General features: G+C 45.2%; 1 protein-coding gene across 10 annotated transcripts in view; it reads right to left on the reverse strand.

The window, feature by feature from the left end:
* The window catches only part of Ank3 (ankyrin 3), a 312648-nt gene that overhangs the window by 77353 nt on the left and 211517 nt on the right, over positions 1 to 23778 (reverse strand). For 4 of the 10 annotated variants that reach the window (XM_045137120.1, XM_045137119.1, XM_045137125.1 and 1 more), the window contains exons 24-26: positions 22101 to 22145; positions 13117 to 13240; positions 8573 to 8675 (exon numbers count right to left, since the gene is read on the reverse strand). In XM_045137120.1, coding sequence (XP_044993055.1) covers positions 8573 to 8675; positions 13117 to 13240; positions 22101 to 22145 — 272 coding nt within the window. Of the gene's footprint in view, positions 1 to 8572; positions 8676 to 13116; positions 13241 to 14575; positions 14994 to 22100; positions 22146 to 23778 lie in introns of those variants that run through there. The other 6 variants (XM_045137121.1, XM_045137122.1, XM_045137124.1 and 3 more) reach the window with 3 other exon arrangements.

A 23778-nucleotide genomic window follows, 5' to 3' on the forward strand; every position in this document is an offset into this window, starting at 1 on the left:
GAGGGTCAGGGTGGGGGCGCAGCTGCCCTGTTTCTCTCTGCAGAGAGGCTGTGCACCTAAGCAGAGAAGAAATGGCAGGCACTGGCTTCATGGTGGCTAACTGGCAAGAGATTGCTGTCCTTCCTACTGCACTCCGTTCGTTTATTTATTTTGGCTTGAAATAGTAAAGTTGTTTTGGGCTGATGGCTCAGCTGATAAAGAGCTCACTGTGCAGGCGTGCGTGCCTGAGTCCGGGTCCCCAGAATGAGCGTCTGCAAGCAGCGGGCCTAGGAGGAAAGCGAGGCAGGGACAGGAGCCTCTGCCTGGAAGCTGGGGCCGCTGGCGAACACAGTGGTGAACAGAGATCTTGCCTCCAAGGAGGTGGAAGGCAAGAATGGCCATCCAAAACTGTCCTCTGACCTCCACACGTGTGCCATGGCTCATGCATGCCTACACACACATCAACACACACACACACACACCACACACACACACACACACACACACACCACACACGTACACTCATACACCAAAAAAGGAGAAAACACGGAAGTCTGTGGCTAGTCTGTTAAATGTTATCTCCCTTTTTGACTTGCCACCATTCATTTTTATCTGTCCCTAGCAAGAAGGCATCAAACAATAAAGCATGAAATAATGGCACTTTTTTAAGGTACTAGAAACTTCCTGTGTTGCCATGGAAACGTGGCTACTGACCCCGGACCTCACTACTGTCAGTAGCTGATGTGTCAGCTGAAGAGGGAAGTCACGTTTATTAGACACTGGCAGGCTGAGCTGAGTTACTAGTGTAAATGAAGAGAAAGGTGCAGAGGCCTGGTCTGCGCGTCGTGCTTGGACGAGAGGAGGCGAGCATTCTCCCCTTTCTGGCTACCGTGACCCAGAAGTGGGTGTGGGCAGGGCACATGACCACCAGATCCTGGCCGTGCCTCCAATGTGAGTGCAGGCAGAAAGCCGGACAAAGGTCAAATATTTCCATTCCTTCCATGACACATTGCATGCCCTATGTTTTAGCTCTTCATGCTTCATACCTGTTCCTGAATGGGTTATAAGTTGTCATCAGGTGTTTTAAAATCACATTATATATTAAAGAGTATTAGAATTAAAAAAAAATCATCACAAAGAACATTGAATTTTCAATGCTAAAAAGTTGGGCCGAACTGGATGAGGCAGCTCACACCTGTAATCCCCAAACTGGGGAGGCAGAGGTAGGAGGATCACTGTGAGTTCCAGGCCAGCCTGGGCTACAGAGCAAGTTCCAGGTCAGCCTGGGCTACAGAGTGAGAGCTTGCTTCATAAAAACAAGCAAACCAAAAAAACATTGGGCCAAGATAAACATACTGTATCCATATGGAAGGGCCAGCGAGTATTGGATTCCGCAGGATGGGCCATAAAGTCCCTGAGCTTGTGACTCTCTTTTCTTCACGCTGAGCGATGTTGGCGCATGCTATAGGTGTTTAAAAGGAGACAACCTGGCAGGGGGTGGGGGAGCGATGGATCAGAGAGTGCCTGCTATGCAAGTGTGAGGACCCGAGTTTGGATCCCCAGCACCCAGGTAAATACCAGGGTGGTGGCACTCTGATATCCCATGGCTAGGGAGGTTGGGGAGGGGTTCTCTGGGACCTTCTGGCTAGCTAGTGTAGTCATTGGTGAGCTCCAGGTTAGAGACCTTGTTCAAAGGTAAGGTGGAAAGTGACTGGGATGAATGCCCAGTGTTGACTTCTGGCCTCCATATATGTACACACACGTGTGCACACACAGACGCACACCACACACACACAAAAACAAGTGAGGCAATCTGGAGTCAGATCATCAAGGACTTTGCAACCTATCAGCAGTGTCCCCAGGGGTGAGCTAGTTAAAACCTGTGGCCTCAAGTTCTTCATCTTTTTAGTGGGGCACAAAAATTCTTTTGCGAACTATAAACAGTACTGGTGACACACATGGAATGGCTCCGACACACAGTAGGAGCTCAGAGCGACATGTCTTCACTATGGTAAGCATTGTCACCATGACACCTCTGGTGGCTGGGCTGGGCTGGCTCCTAGAGGGTAATTACATAAGCCACACCAGGCAGGTGTTCTCAGTCGTTATGTCACAAGGATAACAATACCGGGGACATTCATCCCAGATGGTCGCACTTCAGTTTAGACTCAGCCTCATTCTTTTTGAACACCTACTTGGATAGGAGCATTTCCAAACACAGACGGAGCTCCAAGCCAACCTGGCACGCAAACATGTGAGGTTAGGAAAACTAACGTGGTGAACAGTGGCTGATCGATATACAACTGTCCCTTGGGATCCCTGGGAGATTTATTCTAGGACTTGGCCCTCTCTGTAAAGACCCAAATCTCTAGCGCTCACATCCTTTAGGTGCAATATTTGCATAATCCATACAAATATCCTTTCATACACTTTATCATCCCTCCCTCTATACAATACATACATATATACATTTTATTATATACCTATATATCCATCTATCCACACACCCACACATCTATCTACCTACATATCCATCCACCAACTCACCTGTCCGTCCGTCCGTCCATCCATCCATCCATCCACTTACTCACTCATCCATCTAGCTAGCTACCTAACTATAACTGTTTTAAACATTTTAAAATATATATATTTAGGGATAGAGAGAGGAAAGAGAGACCGATTGAGAAAATGGAGGCTCCAGGGCCTCCAGCTGCTGCAAAAAAAACTCCAAACACATGCACCACCTTGTGCATCTCGCTTATGTGGGTCCTGGGAAATCGAATCTTGTTCAGAGGCTTTGCTGAGCTAACTCTCCAGCCCTATAATTTTATTTGTTGTTTATTTTTATTTATTTGAGAGCAAGAGAGAGAGAGAGAATGGGTGCATCAAGGTCTACCCATTGCAAACGAATTCCAGGTGCATGAGCCACCTTGTACATCTGGCTTACATGAGGACTGGGGAATGCAGCCTTGAACCGGGGACCTTAGGCTTCACAGGCAAGTGCTTAACTGCTAGGCCATCTCTCCAGCCCTAGTTGTGCAATTGTGCATTTTTTTGAGATAAGGTCTCATTTGGCCCAGGCTGACCTCAACGTATATCACTGAGGGTGATCTTGAACTCCTAATCCTCTTCCCTCCTCTTAAAAGTATTTGCCACCATGCCTAGGTGAAGTAGTATGGGGGCTGGAACTCATTGCTTCATGCACGCCAGCCTAGCATTCTATCCATATCCCAGCCCCTTCTCATGCATACTTTAAATCATGTCTATCGTATTTATGACTCTGATATGATGAAAATAATTGTCATGTTGTATTGTTTAGGGATGATGACAAATGACAATTTGAATCAGTGGGTGTGGAGGACATGGGCGGTGGGGGGTGGGGGGCAGACATAAAGCCTGCAGGCACAGATGCTGACCAGCAGCTCCTCACTAGAGGCACCTCCAAGACCACCTCCCCTGGAGCAGGACAAAACACACATGCCCAGGAACCCAGCTGTGGAAGTGTGGCCTCGCGGACATGTTCAGCCACAGTTCAGAACCGGATAAATCAGCAGCAGTTGACTAGAGTGCACTGAAAATGCAATGCCCGGCCCCTACCCAGGCCAACTGAGTCAGCAACTAAGGGCTGTGTTTCTAAAAGTTCTCTCTGCGATTCTCACAAGCAGGCACATTTTGCATGCTCTGCTGATGACTGCATCTGACATTCTACTTACACTGTCATGTACAGAAGCCTATTTCCAGGTGACTCTGGATGAACAGGTAATGGGAAACTTACAAAAAGCAGGAGAGTTCACGGACAGTCAAGTATCAAAGCTCAAAATGTCAGGTCGTGAGGGATAGGGAGGTGGATGCTCAGTGGGTCACGTGCTTGCTGAGTTTGGGGACCCCTAGTCCCTGTGTAATAACTGTGTGCCTGTCACACTAGTGTGTGGGAGCCAGAGAGAGGAGGACTCAATGGCTAACCAGCTAGTCGAATCAGAGCTCTAGTGTTGTCTCAAAAAATAAGACAGAGGCCGGGCGTGGTGGCACACACCTTTAATCCCAGCACTTAGGAGGCTGAGGTAGGACTGCTGTGAGTTTGAGGCCAGCCTGAGAATACACAGGGAATTCCAGGTCAATGTGGGCTACAGCAAGACCCTACCTAAAAAAATAAATAAATAAAGAGAGAGAGAGCAATGGAGGAAGACATCCAGCTTCAACCTCTGGCCTCCCCATGTGCATCCTCACACCTATGTGTCACACACACGCACATACATGCACAAGCAAGAAAATAAAAAGGAGATGGAGTGGTGGACAGACTAGCTATGATTAAGGCTCAGCCGGGAATGTGGAAGCGAGCATTATTTCTCTCATTTCCCTCCCCAGAACAGTATCCACATCTGCCTTCACCCAGGAAGAAGCCCTGGGATTCTGGCATGACACTTTACCTATCACCCCATGTCTCAACTGAACTTTAACTGGTTAATGTGCAAACTGATGAGTCAGTAGGACGATGACGCCATGGCTGCTTTATATGGGTGAGGTCTGCTCTGGTAGAAAGTTCACCCAGAATTAATTTCTGTTCATTTTCCACCTTGACTTTTCACAGCAATTCTATCTAGACCATGACAGTGCAGCTTTAAGATCTGACAGTAAGCCCTGGATCATGGCTTTATGAATTCTGAGCATGTCAAACTTTTAATCTGTGCTTTCCAATAACGCAACCACCACCACAGGGAAGCGATGGTTTGAAATGCAAAAGGGCAGAACCCAAGACAAGTAAAATGGACTCATTCTTTTTATTTTATTTTGTTCTGTTTTTCAAGGTGGGGTCTCACTCCAGCCCAGGCTGCCCTGGAATTCACTATGTAGTCTCAGGGTGGCTTTGAACTAACATCGAGCCTCCCACCTCTGCCTCCTGCGTGCTGGGATTAAAGGCTTGCGCACCACACCCGGCTCAGACTCCTCGTGCTTGGCCATTCAATTTAACTTCGAGTGCATCTGAGCCCTGGAGAAGCAAACACTTCTCTCACGTCCCACACCATGTCCTGGCACTCTTCTTTGATGATGGGTCTTTCCAGCCTTTTCCTTCCTCCATAATGAAGCAGACACAAGGAACTCCAGTTGCCACACATCTTTCCGTTTCCCTTCCTTCTTTTTGTTTGCTTTTTTGTGAAGGTGGTCACATAAAGTTGTAACAAATCATATATAGATTATTCCACCTAGACCCCACGACTGACATCTTACCACATTGGCTATGTTGCTTCCCTCACTGTGGATTTCATATAAAGAAATGACTTCCTGATTAGCTAGTTTCCAAACATGTCACTCTGCATTCCCCAACAACATAGAGATACCTGCATAACGTTAACGCTAGCACCACCACTAAGAAGACCGATGACAGAATCCGCTGTTGAATGTTTCTAGTTGTACTATGGACCTGTTGGGTCCTGAGTAATGTTAGGTGGTTCCTAAAGAAAACAGTTGTCAACTCTTTTAAATATTTTAATTTTTATTTACAGAAAGATAGAGAGAGAGAATGGACACACCAGGGCCTCCAGCCACTGCCAACGAACTCCAGATGCATGCACCACCCTGTGCATCTGGCTTATGTGGGTCCGAAGGAATTTAACCTCAGTTCTTTGCTTTGCAGCAAACATTTTAATCACTAAGCCATCTCTCCAGCCCAGTTGTCAATTCTTTTCCAAAGTCTCTCAACGCCCTGTGTTTACAGAAGTGTTCTTGATGTCCACAAAGATGTTTCTAAGACTGACACAACAAACCAGCTTTAAGAGCATCAGGTTTAGCTTGAAACTTCTTGACCTTCCTTTCACAAGTCTTTAGTTCTACATACATGGTGTCACCTCCATTATACCTATGTCTTGGTAACAGCAAACAGACAATATGTGCAAACTCTTAGAGGCCTGTTTTTACCACAACACTGCAGACATCCATCTATCACTTGAATGCCGGTGTGCACAAGGTGAGAGGTGGATGGCTATACTATGGTGGTGAAAGTGGTGCTGGACAGCAAAACCACAATTTCAGTCAGAAATATTAACCATAATTATGTCTAATCAGAATCCCTCATATATGTTTTATATTAAAGCAAAGTGTCACTGATCCTCCAGAGTCTCCTTCCACCTTTATTTTATTTCATTTTTGAGGTAGGGTTTTGACCTGGAATTCACTACAGAGTCTCAGAGTGACCTCAAACTCACGGCGAACCTCCTACCTCAGCCTCTCGCATGCTGGGTTAAAGGTGTATGCCACCACACCTGGCTTTCCTTTCACCTTTAATAGTGCAAGTTTTGAAGGGTTTTCTTAGGATGTGGAGAGCAACCGGGTTTTTTAAGCTTAAATGTTATAAATGGATCTATTCATATATCACCCAATTTGAAGCATGAAAATATCAGGGTAACCAGAGCAGATTGCACATCACAGATAACCAAGATGGAGTTCTCTAGAACCCTCAGCCAGCCCCTGGCACACCTTCATGATCTCTGACAAAGGATCTCCTCTTACAATTACACCCACCTAGAACTCGTGACACACTATCAACATGATCATTTTACAAATGATTTTTTAACATTTCTGACCAAACACTGAACAGCCTCTATTTACATTGGTAAGACCAGCTTGCTAAGAATGTTCTAAATAGTGTAATGTCATTACACTATTTATAGTGAAATAGTGTAATAGTCATTGCAGGTCCTTGCAAAGTACAATGGGCATCCATACGTCTCACATCAACATCTCCAGACATGTGGGAGTTCCTAAAGTCTGACAACCTTTTCTTACCTCAAGCCTAGACATGAGTGACTGTCACTCATCAGCTTGAAGTCACCTTCCTTGTGTTGTGACAAAAACAAGTGTAGTATGATGTTGACAGTGACTTACATTACTTAGATATCAACAAGCTACTTTCAAAGTAGTTTACGTTTTTTTTTTAATTATTTGTGTATATGTGCATGCATGCATACATACATGTGTGTGTGTTTGCCAGGGTCATTTACCAGTGTAAAGAGAATAACAAGCACTTGTGCCACTTTTCATATCATAGTTTATGTGGCTGGTTGGGGAATTGAACCCAGGCTGGCAGGCTCTGCAAGCAAGTGCCTTTAATTGCCAAGCCATCTCCCCAGCTCCTCCAATTAGCTTTGTAGTCCAGCTCCATTTATCTCTGCTGTGTATGCTTGAAGCCAGGTCCTGTGAGTCTACACAACATTCTAGAGACATTTCTAGTCCATATGCAGCAAGATTTTATTGCTGAAACTTCTTACATCAGCCCAATACCTGTTCAACCATGATTGCTGGAAAGCAGAAATTCCACAGACATTGAATGAACCCAGCTGAGAGCTGGAAGAAAGCATGATACTGTGACAGAAGTGACAGCAAAGACCCATCACAGGCAGTGTGGAGACTGAGGGGTAAAAGACATGACCAACTAGCCTCCCTGTGTTTATTAAAAATAATCCTACCCAGGCATGGTGGTGCACACCTTTAATCCCAGCACTTGGGAGGCAGAGGTAGGAGGCTCTCCATCAGTTCGAGGTCACCCTGAGAGTACATAGTGAATTCCAGGTCAGCTTGGGCTAGAGTGCAGCCCTTGAAAACCAAAGTAAAAGAAAAGAATAATAATTCTACTGGCCTGGAAAGATGGCTTAGTGAGTTAAAAGACTTGTGCAAGGCAGACGATCTCAATTGGGATCCCCAGAACCCAATAAAGCCAGGAGCAGTTGCACACACTTATAATCCCAATTTGCCCATGGCAAGATGGAAAGTGGATGTAGGAGAATCCTGGATGCTTGTAAACACAGTGGCCAACAAGAGCCCCTGCCTCAAGGTAGAAGGCACAGACGAACACCTGAAGATACATGTACCATAGCATGAGCACCCCCCCCCACAACACACAAAAAGATTTAGAAAATTCTAGCAAATTCCAACACTTATACATAGTTTTCTTACCAAACACCTATGTAAGTCCAGTGTAGCCACCTTAGCTAACAATTACTACTGACTCTCCATATATAATGTATACTAATATATAATGTGACTGGGGAGTCACTTAGCACCTAGAGGTGCTGGCTCTGCATGCCTCCTGACCTAAATTTGATTATATGTGCCTACAGCAATGGGAGATGGGGCTAGAAGAATCCCAAAACTTGGGGGACAGCTGGACTGGCCCTTCCCACAGCAAATCAATAAGAAGAGACCCTGTGTCAAACAGGGTGGGAGGAGAGAACCAACACTTCCAGGTCGCCCCTAACCTCCACATGCATGCTGTGACACACTCGCTCCCACACATCCACATGCACTCATCCACACAATTTTTATGAATTAAAAAAGATAGAAAGCATGCAATATTTAATAAATTTGCCCTGGCGATGAGAAAAATCTCTACGCCTTTTCTAGGACTTCCTGAGCTCCCCTCTGTGGGATGTGCAGAACTTGCTTGCAAAAGATAGACACGTGAGATCACGGTACAGTTGACTAGCTTGGTAGGGCAAAGTGAACCATGTAGATATACAGAGAGTATTTCAGGATACGGAGTTTGATGGGAGCAAGTAAAGGGAAGCCTGACAGCCAAAGAGCAGCTCTCGGCAGGACATACCTGGTCTTTGGAGGGCACGAGAAGTTCTTCGATCATCATGCTGTCCCGCGCGTAGGAGCTTCTGTTGAGCGTGTACGACCTATCCGAACTGAAGGAGCGGAGGCTGTTGTATTTACAGTTACCATGCAACAGTGGAGATGGTGATGGGGTGAATGAGAAAAAGGTTAATGCATGCAGCTGTAAGAACAGGCAAGATGGCTAACAATATCAACAGAATGTCTTTTTTGAAGGGACATCATCAAAAACAAAATTCTTTGAGGACATGTACCAGGCACACACTCAGTGATAAGGTTGTGTTTGAAATTCAGCCAATCAGTATAAGATCTATGAGATGAGATGTATGACAAATTTGGAAGTTTCGCAATGAAGTGGAACCAACATGAAACATGAAACCTCTACCTAACTGATCATTTGAGGGGTTCTTTTTAGACTTGGAGCTCACGTCAGAGCTGCCTATCTTTCTGCTCTTTATTTGTTGGCTTTGCACAGTTGAATGGAATTGTGTCTGCTGGGAATGAGTCTGTTTTAAGTCTTTGGAAGCGAGCTATGAGCTTAACATATGGTGCGCTCTGGCTTGTAGTCGCTACTCAAAATTTCCAGAAGGGAGAAACGAAGATATCTGCATGCACTGCTCTGCGTCTCTTTCTACCTTCCAGGAGACACTGAAATTCCCCGTGCTCTTCCTTTTGGGTTTTTCCTGCAAATACCCCATTCTTCCTTGGCTTATTTAATTTTTATTGTTTGTTCCTCTTACTATTTTTTAAGATTCTTTCAAATCTTGATGGGGCCCCTGAACTTGCCAGGATGCAGCTTCCCCATGGCCCATACTGAACCCTCACCTAAAGTCAGTAGAGTAAGGAGCAGTAGGAGGGCATTATACCATGTTACCATGGTGACCATTCATCCATCCATATAAGTTATACAAAGAGTAGGTGAATGTTAATCTAGTCTTAGGGATCTTCTGGGCAGGAGAGTGGTGGCTGTAGTAACTGCTCTAGGGTCAGCTCCCACTCACCTCCCTACCTCACCTAGCAGGCTGCCTTCAAAGAACTTTGTTTTTCTAGTGAGGTATGAGACTTCCCATCTTGCCCTTGAAACAAGAGCTGCAGAGTATCAAACTGCTTAGGGGAAGTCTAGAGCCAGGTTTCCAGGCATGGAGTAGCCATCACCAGCATGATGGGCACCAGCCCTTTTTATTTTGGGGTCCTCTTTAGTGCAGGGATGAGGACCATGGGCAGTTAGCACCTTTTTTCTCTTTCACTGCCTTCTTAGCTGATTAACTGTCTGGATCTAAATGTGACTTATCATGTCTTTACTGGCTGAGTAAGTCATACCTTGACGTTGGTCTTGCCAGACTAGGGAAAGGGCAAAGAGGTCAACAATGAATGATCCCCACCTTGCACCAGGCCATTTCTCTTCCTCACTGGATACTTGTGAGAACAATTCCCTGAAGGTGGCCACAAGCCCCTGACATTACACATACTATTCTAAGAGCTTATGTAGGTGAGCGCAAGTATTCTGTTAGGATTTTAGGATTCGAGTCTCTGTTTTCTCCGAATCTCAGACTGATCTCCTTGACTCAGAACATTCTAGTCAGTATCAAAATCAGTCAGCAAATATTTACTAACTGGGGTTGAATGATGGCATTTCCGTGGTGTAGAGAAGCTGTCCTAGCAGGCCACAGGACTCACCACTCTTCCTTTAGCCTCCTTGTTTCGGGTGCACATATTTCTTTTGGGAACTGCTATTTTTAGTCTCTCCCAAATACAGTAAAAGTTGCCCCTGAGCAGAAATTTGTACAAGGATGGTGATGGGTTAAATCGCATCAAAGATCAGTGACTGCTGCCCGTTAAGTATGCCTAGCATGGCCAAAGAGCTGAGCTTCAGATCATAATTAATTTTAACTTAAATATAAATATTAATATATGTTGTCTCTTTCACATTCCTTGTCTCCCCTCATGGGGCTGGAGAGGCACCAAGATGCACTGCTCTAGATCCAAGGTCCTTCTCTTCAGGTGATGATGTCCACCACATGACACAGTCACATCAGACATACATGAGCATGAGACAGTTCTGCTGCATATGTGGACAAACATGTAAAAGTTTTTTTAAGTGGTTACATATTTATTTTAATTTCTGTTTCAAGTGTGTGGAAGGTTTATTTTTATTTTTTGTGTTTCCCCAACATCCTCTCCTTTTTATTTGTCTGTGAGCAAACCAGAACAGAGCCTGGTCTTGGGGTGAGGTGGGGGGGGCGACTATCAGCAGAAAGACCTAAAGTTGTCTCCATCTGACTCAATACCTAAAATTCCTATTTCTGATCATTCCAGAACAATTAACATCAGGCAGAGGGAGCCCATGAAACTTACAAAGCTTCACTCTGAATCCGTGAATCATCAGAGCGCTTCCAGGAGCTCAAAGTATTGAGAATGCGGGGGTGGGGCCTGGAGTGTACGCAGTAGTTTTTAATGCCTACTACATTATCTGTAGCCATCAGTGCATCCCAAGTGTTAAACGCAGGAAGCGTTAAAAAACAAAAACAGAAAACATGCTTTGGAACCTAAAATGCAACTGCATCTAGCACGAATCGAGTGAATAGCAACCCACAAACAAGCCCTCCTCAGACCAGCTCACAGGGAGCTTCTTCAATGGGGCATGCAATGCACACAGTCTGGGAAGGGGTAGTGGTCCTCAAGTACTCAGCCACTCTTCCTTAAGCAAAACTTCTGTCCAAAGGTTTACTTCTCTGCTGACTTTCTTAATCACAAACTGACTTCCTAAAGCTGAGCAGGAAAACATTAAATAAAAGAAAAAGAAAGCACATGGCAGGTAGCACAGCACAGCACAGCACGATGCTGAAGAAAATAAAATGAGAAAATGAGCGAGGGAAGGGCACAGACACACCACGAAAGCGCCATGTCTTACCTTATCTTGGGACTATTTTTAAAGTATTTTTAATAAATAAAACAAGAGAAATAGAATGCAAAAAAAAAATCAGACAGGGAAGAAAAGAAAAAATGTTATGGTTGGATGAATCACACATTTAATGTAGTCCTTCTTAACTGTTACACTCAGAATAATTGACTTGATTGGTACAGCGCTGGACTATGTGCTTCAAAAATATCAGCTTTATACTTTAAAAAAATGTTTGCCTCTGAGCATAACATGAGCCAATATATACAAAAAAAGAATGACTCACATAGAATAGCAACAAATAACAGTGCAACCAAGATCAGACATATAAAAGCCTTATCAAGAAAGAAATGACAAGAGGCCACACTCGGGTTTGACATCTCAGTGGATGGCAGCTGCTATCATTTTCTACAGAGGATGGATTTACAGGATGTAAGGAAGAGAGCGAGAGCAGCTAGTTTCAGGAGTACAAATCTACAGAACTCTAAATAAACAGAAACAGGGACAGTCGCAGGTCCTTGCAGAATGTGCACATTTCCACTTGTAACTTGATGTTCTCTGTGATTCCTGAAATACCGCATATTTTAAAAATGTCCCTGATCTTGCTAGTGACACCTGCTGCAGTCAGAGCAGAAAGCCTTTCAGGAAATGTACAAAGACAAAGGAAGCTTCTACTAAGTTACGTGAGGCTTAAAATTCTATTTTTAAAAAAGGTGAACTCAAAGCAAGATCAAGCCAGTATCTAAACTGACCCCACCAACCCCCGTGGGAATGAATCCCGAGGTTTACTCTGTGGGAAATGCAGTTTACTATTAGACAATGAAACTTTTCACAACAGATCCTTAAACCATAGGAAAATGTCCTCAGGGCTCTGGCGTGGAAGGTTTAATTATTAGCTTTAAAATAACTTGACTGTCAGCAAACATTCTGTTAATCCATACCAGGGAAAAAGAAGTCCCCACAGTGTGGGCAAGGTCCTGTTTCTTGCAGGGTGGTGTAAGAAATGTTTGAGTCAAAGTTTTCCACATACAAAAGTTTTATGCTTCAGTTATAAGGATTTTTACCTCCATTCCCACCTGTGACTTTTGATAAGTCCCCGTTAACACTCCTAACTGGTCTTTTCTCAAAGAAATAAATGGACTGTTTTATTTACAAGAGATTGCCTGTACATGGTAGAATATATTAATAAATATAGTTTTTTTCCAATGTTGCTGTCTCTCAACTCTTAAACATGAATTAATTCTTTCAACCAGAAAGGAACAATCAACAATCCTACTCATCTGGCAACTAGATTTTTGTTTTTTCAGTATGGAACACAACTTTAATTTTGAAAGATATGCCCAGATTGGTTCTCTGTGAGTTCATGTGCTACTGTGCTTGAAGCATGACTAAAAAGTGTGGAAAAAAACAAATGCTTAACATGTCCAACCACATGCAATTAAGGACTGAAAACCACGAGAGAAAAAAAAATAGCACAGCATGTATGTTTAAATTGAGAACATTTCACGAAATTCACATTGCCATTCAAAGGGCACGCTCTGGGGCCGTGTGGAAGATGAAAATGAGGTTGGTTCATGACCCATTATGGTTGTTTTAAGTGAAAGCTATGAAAAACAGCAACAATATCATACCTGGCAGACCGGGCCCCAAGACTAAAGCCCACGTAGCCCTCAGCAGGTAGGGAGTCATCTCCCAGCTCCTTAAGGTCCTGCGGACCAAGGTACTTGTCGGTGTCCCCCGTCATTGCATCCTCACCTGCAGATGGACAGATCAAGCAAGCACACTTAGAAGCCACCCTTGTGACTCATCACCCATAGCTTGTTTATCTCCTATTACTGTCCCTTGGATAATTTTTGTAACTGTCATACAGAAGGAAAAGTGTAGGCAGAGGTTAGTACACCATTTCAAGGGTGAATTGCGTAGATACCTCGCATGGATATTGAAGACCAATTTTAAAGCATTACTCCTGACCCTTGCTCCGCAATAAGGTCCAGAGAACCAGAAAGGTGCATTTTTTTTCCTGTCACTCCTCTTCGTCATGAAGGCAGTTTGCTTGAATCGACACAGATTGCAAAATGAGGCATCCTCTTTATAAAGTTAAGATTATATGGCGAAAGCTGATCGGATTTTTTTTTTTTTAAAAACAACCCAGTTTCTTTACAGAATTTCAGTCCGGGGCTTATCTAAGCACGCAGCAAGTTAGGGATGGAAACGTGCTCACTGGGGGTGGGGGGCGGGGCTGGGGCACATTCATTTTGAACTGTTTCTAAACCCATCAGATTAACAAAATCAGCCCAGTGGTCCCAAGACTTGAAACCTACTTGGAAAGAAAGCACTTCTGCCTTCCACTGAGATTTAAAAAGGTGGTGGTGGGGTTTCCGCAGCTGGAAAGGCGAACCATATAAATTGCTCTTTAGCACAAAGAGTTAAATCACATAAACTGCTTTTACTAGCTACACTGCCTCATGACCTCACGGGGAAACCGCATTCCAAGACCGACGGGGCAGGTTCCTAGGTTGTCTTTTGCCCTCTGGGGTGTTTTCCATCTTTCTCAAGGCTGTGCAAAAGTTTCTTTCACATACAGGCAAACTCTCTCTCTCTCACTCACTCTTTTATTATTACTATTAATATCAGGATCATCATTATTATTACTTTTATTCCCGCTCTGGACACAAGTTTGGCTGGATGAAAAAGATTTAAAATGTGTTTGTGCGATGATTTTATTTTTCCCCCCAAAGGTAAGTGATTTGTCGGCTCCAGCTATATTTTGCCATCTATCCATTCGGCACCCTTTCTAATTCCCATTCATTTACACTCAGGAGACCACAGTGCTCCGATAGTAAGCAACCCAGCAGGTCTAAAGTGAACACCGCCAGCTACGGTGCTTGCTATTGTTTGGAAACACACACACACACACACACACACACACACACACACACACACAAAAGAGATGGACTCCCCTGCCCCCCCCCCCCCACTGACCCCGGGACCACCACCACGAGATTAAGAAATTACAGGTGGAGGTCTGCACGTTCACCACCTCTGAAACAAACCAGCACACCCCCAGCCCAAGGCAAAGAGAGGTCTTACTCTGCGGTAAAGCCATTTCCAACAGGCTGGGCTGATCAGTTTTCCTGAAGTTTCCAGGGAATTCCTTAAGCAGGGATTTAGAAGGAACCTTCCACACCAGCCCCTGTAAGCCCCTCCCTGGGTTGGATCCAGTCTGCTCAGCACAGCAGCAGAGCTCCCCTCAGCATCTCAGTCTCCTCGTAGGCAGCTGAGGAATTGCACATCTTCAAGGCTCCAAGATTTTCAAAAATTTCGGACCAAAACAAACAAACAAACAAAAAAATCTAGCAACATTTAATTGAGATGAATGTCTTTTTGATCACATCCTTTTAAAGCGCCTTCTGATTGGATTAAGGACTTCACTGGCAACCTCTAGCAGGACCCAATGGTGACATAAAGGCAAACCCAGGAGTTATTTGTATGTAAATAGGAGGACTGCCTGGGTGTAGACTTTCGGTAATTTGATCCCAGCTCCCTGTGCTTACACGTTGGGAGAGAGCCTCCGGAAGCCTGTGATCCGCAGGCAGCTCTTCTCAAATATGAATGAAGACGCAGCCAAGCCAGGCCAAGGGGAACCGACAGCAAAGCAGACACGGGCCCCCGGCAGGCTGCGAACAGTGATCGAATGGCTGGCTGGGAGCAGTAGGCAAACTCTCAACTTTGTTCTCGGCTGGGAACACCGGAGCCGTAGTTATTTATGGTCCTCGTCAGGTGGAAGGAGGGGAAACGAGCCAGGGAGGGCCTGCCCTTGGGTGGAGGTGGAGAAACTGCCGGCCGGGCCAGGGCCTGTCACAGCCTCCCGTGGTCACGTCACGGTTGCTTCTTGGGAACTTGGAAGAGACCCAAATCAGACAGGCTGGGAGAAGCAACTGGTGTGCTGCTGGGTCTGGGGTGCAAGTTCTTCAACCGTTGAATACCTCAGAGGAACTAACTGGTTCTGCCTCTTAAGAGGTCCTGGGAGAGGGAGAAGGAGACGGAGAGGGAGGAGGGCTGTTGGCGGAGAAGTCTGTAGGCCTGTAGGAGGCAGCAGCAATGGTAGGCGGTGTCTCTACCACTTTCTGTTCTGTGACAATGGCTGCTCTGTGGACCAAGGGCACTCACTCTGTTAATGCTGGCCATGAGGAGAAAAGTAGCCCAGCTCTGCATACTTCCTCTGGGTGGCCATTTCAAGCTCAGCCCCTCCCCACACACCCCAGGGGATCTACAGAATTAGGCTAGGATATATATAAGTGAGCAGTGGTTGAAAGGGTCTTGATGGATTGCCTAACTACTGAGTGATTTCAATTTGTAGGGGATGGGGTGGGGAACAAACTTGATCTCATGAGTGCCTAAGTGAACGAATGACTCATGTAATATTAAGATGGTATGTTGCCTGGTGCTGTAATCATCGTAAAAACATCGAAATAGAAGGGGGCATTTACAATATCCAAGACATACTGAAAACTATTTCCAAGCAGAGAATAATTTCCCAGTTTTGCAAAGAACACACAAGGAGCTGGTAACACGAGTGCCTGAGTGCGGATCCCCAGCACCCTCGTATAGCACTGGCAATCCCAGCACTGGGAAGGCAGAGACAGGATTCCCAGGGCAAGCTGGCAAGCTAGACCAGCTCCGCCAGCCAACTCTGGGGTCAACAGAAGATTCTGCTTCAGTAAATAAAGTAGAGAGCAACTGATCACAGAAGATACCAGATGTCAACCTCTGTCCTTACATGCGTGCGCGCACACACACACACACGTGTCTACATACATACAAACAGACACATATCATCCTACAAACATACATGCAAAAAAAAAAAAAAAGACAGGGAAACAAAGGTTCAGGAGGAATAAAGTCTGAACACTAATGTGCTCTCTGTCAAGCCGGGCGTGGTGGCACATGCTTTTAATCCCAGCACTTGGGAGGCAGAGGTAGGAGAATTGCTGTGAGTTCGAGGCCATCCTGAAACTACAGAGTGAATTACAGGTCAGCCTGGGTTAGAGTGAAACCCTACCTTGACAAACAAAAAATAGAAGCCAAACTTTTGCTTGTCCTTTCTTAGTGACTGCCATTCATTGAAACTTCCCAACGAAGCCTAGGACACTGCATCCCTCCTGCAGTCCTTGGCCAGCCTCTGCTCCATGCTGGCCACCCTTCCATGCCTACCTTGTCCACCAGCTGGAGAAATACTTCAGTCCTAGGGAGGTTATATTCCCCAGAGGAAACTTTTCCCTTTCTTCCCCACCTGACTAACTTCTCTCTGTTCTGTTTCTTTCTTTAGAAGCCCTCTCTCAGCTTTCACCCACTGTCTCTAGGATGGTACAGTCCTTCTGTGGGTAGCCATGTCAGATTTGTTGCCAGTAAAAGACCTGCTTAGGGATGGAGGGATGGCTTAGCAGTTAAGGTGCTTGCCTGCAAAGCTAAAGGACCCAGGTTCGATTCCCTAGGACCCACAGAAGCCAGATGCACAAGGTGGCGCATGCGTCTGGAGTGCATTTATAGTGACTAGAGGTCCCGCTGTGCCCATTCTCTCCTCCCTCGCTCTCTCTCTCTGCCTCCTTCCCACTCTCAAATAAATATAAAAATAATTTTTTAACAAAGACTTGCTTAGCCTCTAACATTGCCTGGTGAGGCCTCCTGGACTGTAGCCATTTTTATCTTGGGTCATGTACATTGGAAGTGCTGCTGAACAGTTTTTGGAATTCATGATTGCTGCTAACTGAGGTGGCTAGCTGTCTTATTTTCATTTTCAGATCTACCTGCTACAGAAACTTAGCACCATTCTTAGATTAAGCTGGGTTAATGGCACACAGTAAAGTTTCAATGAAAACTAGTTGCTATTATTTATTTATTTATTACCTATAATTTAGATGTCAGTAGGGTGATCATGAAACCACAAGCAGCTCTGGGCAGAGTGGGGGTGGCAGCTGTCAGGACATTGGCACATTGGCCACAGATATGAATAATAAGTAAATACATAAATAATGAAGTAGCCTGGATGACAGAGTAATTATGTACTCCCCATTGTAACAGAGTGGAACCATTTCCTTTAAAAAGTGCAGGTACCAATAAAGACCATCGGAGTTCTGGGTTCCAGTTTAAGTTTTACCAATGGGTAAGTTTAGAATGACATGTGACTGCCTTGATTCATGTTTTAACCCCCCATCCCCCCCAAAAAAACTGGAGTAGTAAGGGTAGACTCCACCTGAGACTTTCCTGAGGCTTCCTGGAGTGAAAATGGAAAGGATGGGTGGGGAGAGGAGGGTGTGTAATCAGCAGGGTAGCTGTTCTCTAAGGCAGCTTTCTCGGGGGCCCATCCATGTGCCTGGAGTTACATGGTTACCATTTCAACTTCTATTGATTTTACTGGCAAAGACAGAATGCAACCACAAAGCGCACGGTCCGCGCTGCCCAGCACTTGGGGTAAGGCCTGGTTGGGTGCAGCTGTACAGCGAGTGTCTGTGAGCGAGCACTCAGTCATTATGCGGCTCGACACACTGCTGAACCACGGTTAGAGCACGGTGAGGCGGATCATTGCGAATGATTTGATTGTCTCTAGCCAGTTATACAATCAAAAAGCACATGTTGGTTAATGGCATCTGCTTATGAACAGGTACAAATATGTATAAGCCAGCCAAGGTAATTCTATTAATAGACAAAACTTCTTTGGTGTCAGAAATAATTAGTTGTAAAATATGTATTCAAGAGCCACCCACATTTCCACTTACTGAGAAGTGTGTAGATGATGGGTTTATGACTCTACACGTTCGCTAACAGTGGAATAAAGGTTATGCTAGAGATAAGTGTGGCTACCTTTTGGCAAAGAGGGCATTGGTAGTCTTTCAATATGCCTTCCCAACGCCCACACACCCCGGGAAGTTTCTTTCCCTCCCCCAACCCCATGCCCTTTTGTAGTGCCCTTACTAGCGTCTGGGCTACATAGAGTTCTGAGCAATAAAATTCAGAAATACTCTTCCATGACCTTCGTGTTTGAGATCTAAGAAAACTGCAGGTTCTCTGTGAGCCCCTTAGAAATGTTTGTACAGGGGACACTAGACTAGTGGAAGATATCAATTTATCATGAGCCCACCATGCTACAAAGAAGCTCTTAGCGGGCTGGAGAAATTGCTGAATGGTCAAGGTGCCTGCCTAATGATCTTGGTTCAATTCCCCAGTACTCACAGAAAGCTAGATGCACAAGGTAGTGCATGTGTCTGTTGTTTGTTTGCAGTGGCTGGAGGCCCTGACATGCCCATTCTCTCTCTAAAATAAATAAATAATACATTTTTTAAAAAGGGGCTAGAGAAATGGCTTAGCAGTTAAGGCACTTGCCTGCAGCCTAACAACTTGGGTTCAGTTCCTCAGTTCCCACATAAAGCCAGATTCACTAAGTGGTGCAGTCACCTGGAGTCTGTTTACAGTGGCTGGAGCCCTGGTACAGCCATTTTCCCTCTCTTTCTCTTTCTCCCCTTGCAAGTAAATAAATATTTTAAAACAAGAGGCTCTTAGGGAGGCAGCTGCGAGGGAGGGAGGGAGGAAAAGAGGAAGAGAAGGACCCCAGCCAGCGCTCAGCTTAGCCAGCCCTCCTCAGCTCTTCCAGGCTCACTGAGGGCCTAGACTGCATGTGAAGACACTACCTGCCCATCTGGCTTTGTGACTCTCTTCAGCTGCTTTCTGACTGAAAGATCCCAAGGGTTTTCCACAGAGCTGTTAGCCCGCAGAAACATAGAGCATAATGTATGAAACCACTGAGCTTACAGAGCGGTGGTGATTTTGTAACAGGTAACAGAAATGAGAACTGACAAGTCCAAAGTTGAGCCGGAAGTCACACTGGCTACCTAGCATTGCCGAGTTGGTTAGAGTTAGCTCTGTTGCTCTGTAGCCCAAGAGCGTGATGTGGTTAGTACAGCAAAGACCATGGGCCATGCGTGAGTACAGGAACAGACGCCACGAGCGAGCTTACATCTACTTACACCTTTCTAAACTTCCCTTGTTGAGTACCGGTGTTCTTACTGTTAATCCGTTCCTGTCAATAATATACCAGAACCTAGAAAATATTTAAAGCCAATCACAAGACTCCTAGTCCTCTGGGGAGACCCAAAAACTCATCAAAGTGCTGAGAAGAAATGACCCTTGAGCATTCAGGACTAAAAGAGATGTCTCTATTAAACTCTCAAATGGCTTAGGGACTATAGGAGAGGTGGCAGAAAGAATGTAAGAGCCAAAGGAAGGGGAGAAGGGCTTTGGAAGGCTATCTTCCAGATACAAGTCACTGTTGTATTTAGGACCTGCCCCAAACCAGAGTAATATTGGGCCCATCAACAGGTTATTGTGAATGATGGAGAAGGGTAAAAGGGGGGGTGTGTTAAAATAGAAGAGGCAAGGACAGCAGAGGAAAGGAGTTCAGTGGAGAAGGTGTGGCAGGAGGACAGAGGAAGGTGGTGGGAGGGGATTAGAGTAATTTTTAAATAAAGTCTATTTTAATTTAAAAGAGACTCTCTAAATCAACCTCAATCTCATGATTAATCACATTCCACAACCAAAATGGCACTGGAGGCATTTCACTTAAATTTCCCAGCTATATCTTCTCCGTAGCCCTCCTTACATCATGGCTGGGTGAAGAGAAGAGAGTACCTGCACCGTAGTGGACCACACACAGATCTGGAAACTTTGTTTGGAAACCAATTTAAAAAAAATAGAATCAGGCCGGGCGTGGTGGCGCACGCCTTTAATCCCAGCACTCAGGAGGCAGAGGTAGGAGGATCGCCTAGAGTTTGAGGCCACCCTGAGACTACATAGTGAATTCCAGGTCAGCGTGAGCCAGAGTGAGACCCTACCTCAGAAAAACCAGAAAAAAAACAAAAAAGAAAGAAAGAAAGAAAAGAAAAGAAAAAAAAATAGAATCAGAAACAAGGGGAGAAAGGAAATGATCCTTGAGCCTGTGGTGTACCAGACAGGCATACCTTCTCCTCTACTTAGATTCCAGGACATGATAGACTGCACTTAATCCAAGAGCCTCACCCTCAGCATTGTGTCCCACCTCTATGATCCTTTTCATGAGGAGTAAAGGAAATGGTGGCCTAATGCAGAAAAGTGATTTCTTGTTCCAGGTTTTTTTTCTCCTTCCCTCGCCTCCCCTCTTTTCTCCTCTACTCTCCTTCCCTCTGCATGCAATTTTCTTGTCATCCTTTTCCACCTTAAGATTATCACCACAGGATAGTTTTGTAGCTTTTCTAGGAACTGAAAGTTATTTTTCCATCTGGCTGGAGACTTGAGTCATGGAAGTTCCTTAAAATAACCATAGCAAAATATAATTTTTAGAAAACATCCTGGGGGTGGGGAGCTCAATTATTGCCTTGTGAAATAGTCAATCTCCCACAAACTACGTGTTTTGTTTGCAACATTCCAAGGTGAACTGCAGGCTGGAGAGATACTGAATGTGTAAAGTGCTCGCTGCACGAAGACCTCAGTTCTAATCCCCAGTGCCCATGTGCAAGTCAGGCATGGCAGTGCACACTTATAATCCAGGTGCTGACAAGAGAATTTCCCAGGGTCTTATTGAATTTGTCCGTATAAACTGCTGACCTCTAGATTGAGTGAAAAACCTTGTCTCAAAAAATAAAAGTACAATGAGGTGAGGAGTGACTGAGGAAGAATCTGATGTTCACCCATGGTCTTCATCCACACATGCACATGTGGTGTGCACACCCATGTGCATGCACTCTCCACACACAATGCTCACAGCCACATATGAAACACACACACACGCACACACACACACACACACACCACACCACCACACACAGAAGTAAAAAGATTAAATAACACAAAACACTTCCAAATAAATAATAAGACAAAACATCCAATGACATAAGATTTAGAAACAGCTAGATGAGGAAGCAAAAGGACTGTAATTTCCAAATTATTTGTGATCTATTAGGAATTGATTTCTTAGTAGGTCTTAGGAGCAGTTTTCACACAAGCACTTAATGATCAACCTTAGATTAAATTTACAGTGACTCATTCTTCAAAAAGTGATTTTTGCTCACCCAGCAAAGAGACAATGGCTCACTCTGAGAAAATGAACCCTTCTACCATTCTGAAAAGCCAGGAGAATGAGACAATGTCATTTTCATCACCACTGCCGTTCGTGGAGCATTTACTATGTTCTGGGCGCTGAGCATGGTGTATTACCTCACTTAATTCTCACAGCCTTCTGACTGGAAGAGATGTCTCCCCAGCAGGATGAAGAAAGCCCAGTGATGGAATAGGTAATCGGAAGATCACTGGCCGTACAGTAAAGGTGGGATTCAAACTCAGCTGATCTGAGTGTGGAAGCCTAGTGTGTTGACTACAGAAGACTGGGAAGACAGGAAACAAGCACTGCATGCTGTGGCATGGGAAGCACGGCTCCACACAGCAGGGGGTTTTGCCTACTTTGCTCGCTGTCCATAGTGCCCAGTGCATGGCAGATGCCCACTAAGTCCAGGATGACTGAAAGAGCAGCTATTGGCCCTGGAGAGGCGAGGGAGCTACAGTGCCAGAGTGAAGGTGGGGGGAGACTTACATTTCACCATCAACTCGGGAACCTTGTAGCGTGGGCACTTATTACCTATTCAAAAGATGAATAGAATTAACAAAATAAAAAGACACAACACAACACAGGGAGTGCAGGTAAATTACACATGTGTTACATCCACTACAAATAGTACTGAGACCCATTCAAGCCTGCCAGGCAGACATTAGGGTGCACATGAGTACCAGCGGACACCCAGCAAATACACAGAGGACACTCAAGCCTGCGACCCTCTACCTTACTGAATTCTGAAGAGGTGGGACAGAAAAGTATATCAACAGAGGAGACGCATGATTTTACTTATACTTTCTGGTAACTTCCACTGTCCTAAGAAACTTTATTTTATTTTATTTTTTTGTTCATCTAGCTGTAATCCCAGGCTGGCTTTGAACTCAAACCTATCCTACTACCTCTGCCTCCTGAGTGCTGGTATTAAAGGCATGCTCATCATATCCAGTCTAACAAGTGGTTTTAAACCTGTCAGATGCATCAAAATGCTCTGAAATATGCATTTGTAGTAAATTTTCAATTTGATGCTGATAGTCCAGGGCCACACTAGGAGAGCCCCAAGTTGAAAGCAGTTTTTCAAATTTTAACAGATGAATGAATGCCATTGTTCAGCTGCAGGTGAGGTCACACCCCAGTGTCCCTCATGTGCCAGATTCTTTACTGACTCAGAGGTGCTGGCCTGTGAACTACGCTGGCTATCCTGACGGCGAGCCAACTGCTGTCCCGGAATGCGCACATCTCTCCCAGACCTCCCTTAATGCCATCCATCTCTTTCAGCTGTTAAAACTACATTCAGAGGAGTTAACTTGATCTGTAAAACTCCCAATTCAAGTCAGGGGCGCAGTGTGGGTTGTCGCCCACGCAGTCAAATCAGAGAACACAACACTTCATCACCACACAGTGGCAGAAGGCGGGCAGGAAATGAAGTGATTTGCCACAGTAGCTCAGAGCAGAGCAAAGTTGAATGGAGGGTGTAAGAACGAAGATGGAAGAGAGGACTGAAGATAGGAGGTGGCCGTCCTAGGACAGAGGACACAGCAAAGAAGGGCAAGAATGGAGGGTCCCGAGACCAGCAAGCCAGCAGCTTGGCCTGAAGTAAGAGGCCGTTGAGTTGGAGGAAATGAGCCAGTTGGGTCAGATTTTAGGGTCCTGGGAACTGGCTTTTACAGAGACCATTGCCAGTCCAGGAAGAGGCGACGCATACACGTCAGCAGGTACAAGTGGAGCTGTTTGGCTGAGTCACTTGTTTTCAGCTGGAGACCCAATGTCACAGCCCTTCACGGTCTCTGCTGTGCTCTTGGACTGATTCTCATCCTACTCTAGAAGCACAGTGGATGCCACGTCTTTGGGACAAAAACAAGAAAGAGAAGCTGGCATTTGTCTGGGGCACCTATACATGCCAGTCAGTGTTCTAAATGCTTCTTTTCATCCTCACAGCTATGCGGGGCAATGTTACCCCTCTAGAAACAAGGCCTGCCATATCAAATAGGACGCCTCAAAAGCAGCTTCGCTTTGAACAGAAGATGTTTTCCATCAAATTAAAACCTGAAGCTGAGCATGGTGGTGCACGCCTCTAATCCCAGCACTCTGAGGGAGGCAGAGGTAGGAGGATCACGTGAGTTTAGGCCTCCCTGGGACTACACAGTGAATTCCAGGTCAG

The sequence above is a fragment of the Jaculus jaculus genome, chromosome 18 (assembly GCF_020740685.1).
Source record: "Jaculus jaculus isolate mJacJac1 chromosome 18, mJacJac1.mat.Y.cur, whole genome shotgun sequence".
NCBI classification, from domain to species: Eukaryota; Metazoa; Chordata; class Mammalia; order Rodentia; family Dipodidae; genus Jaculus; species Jaculus jaculus.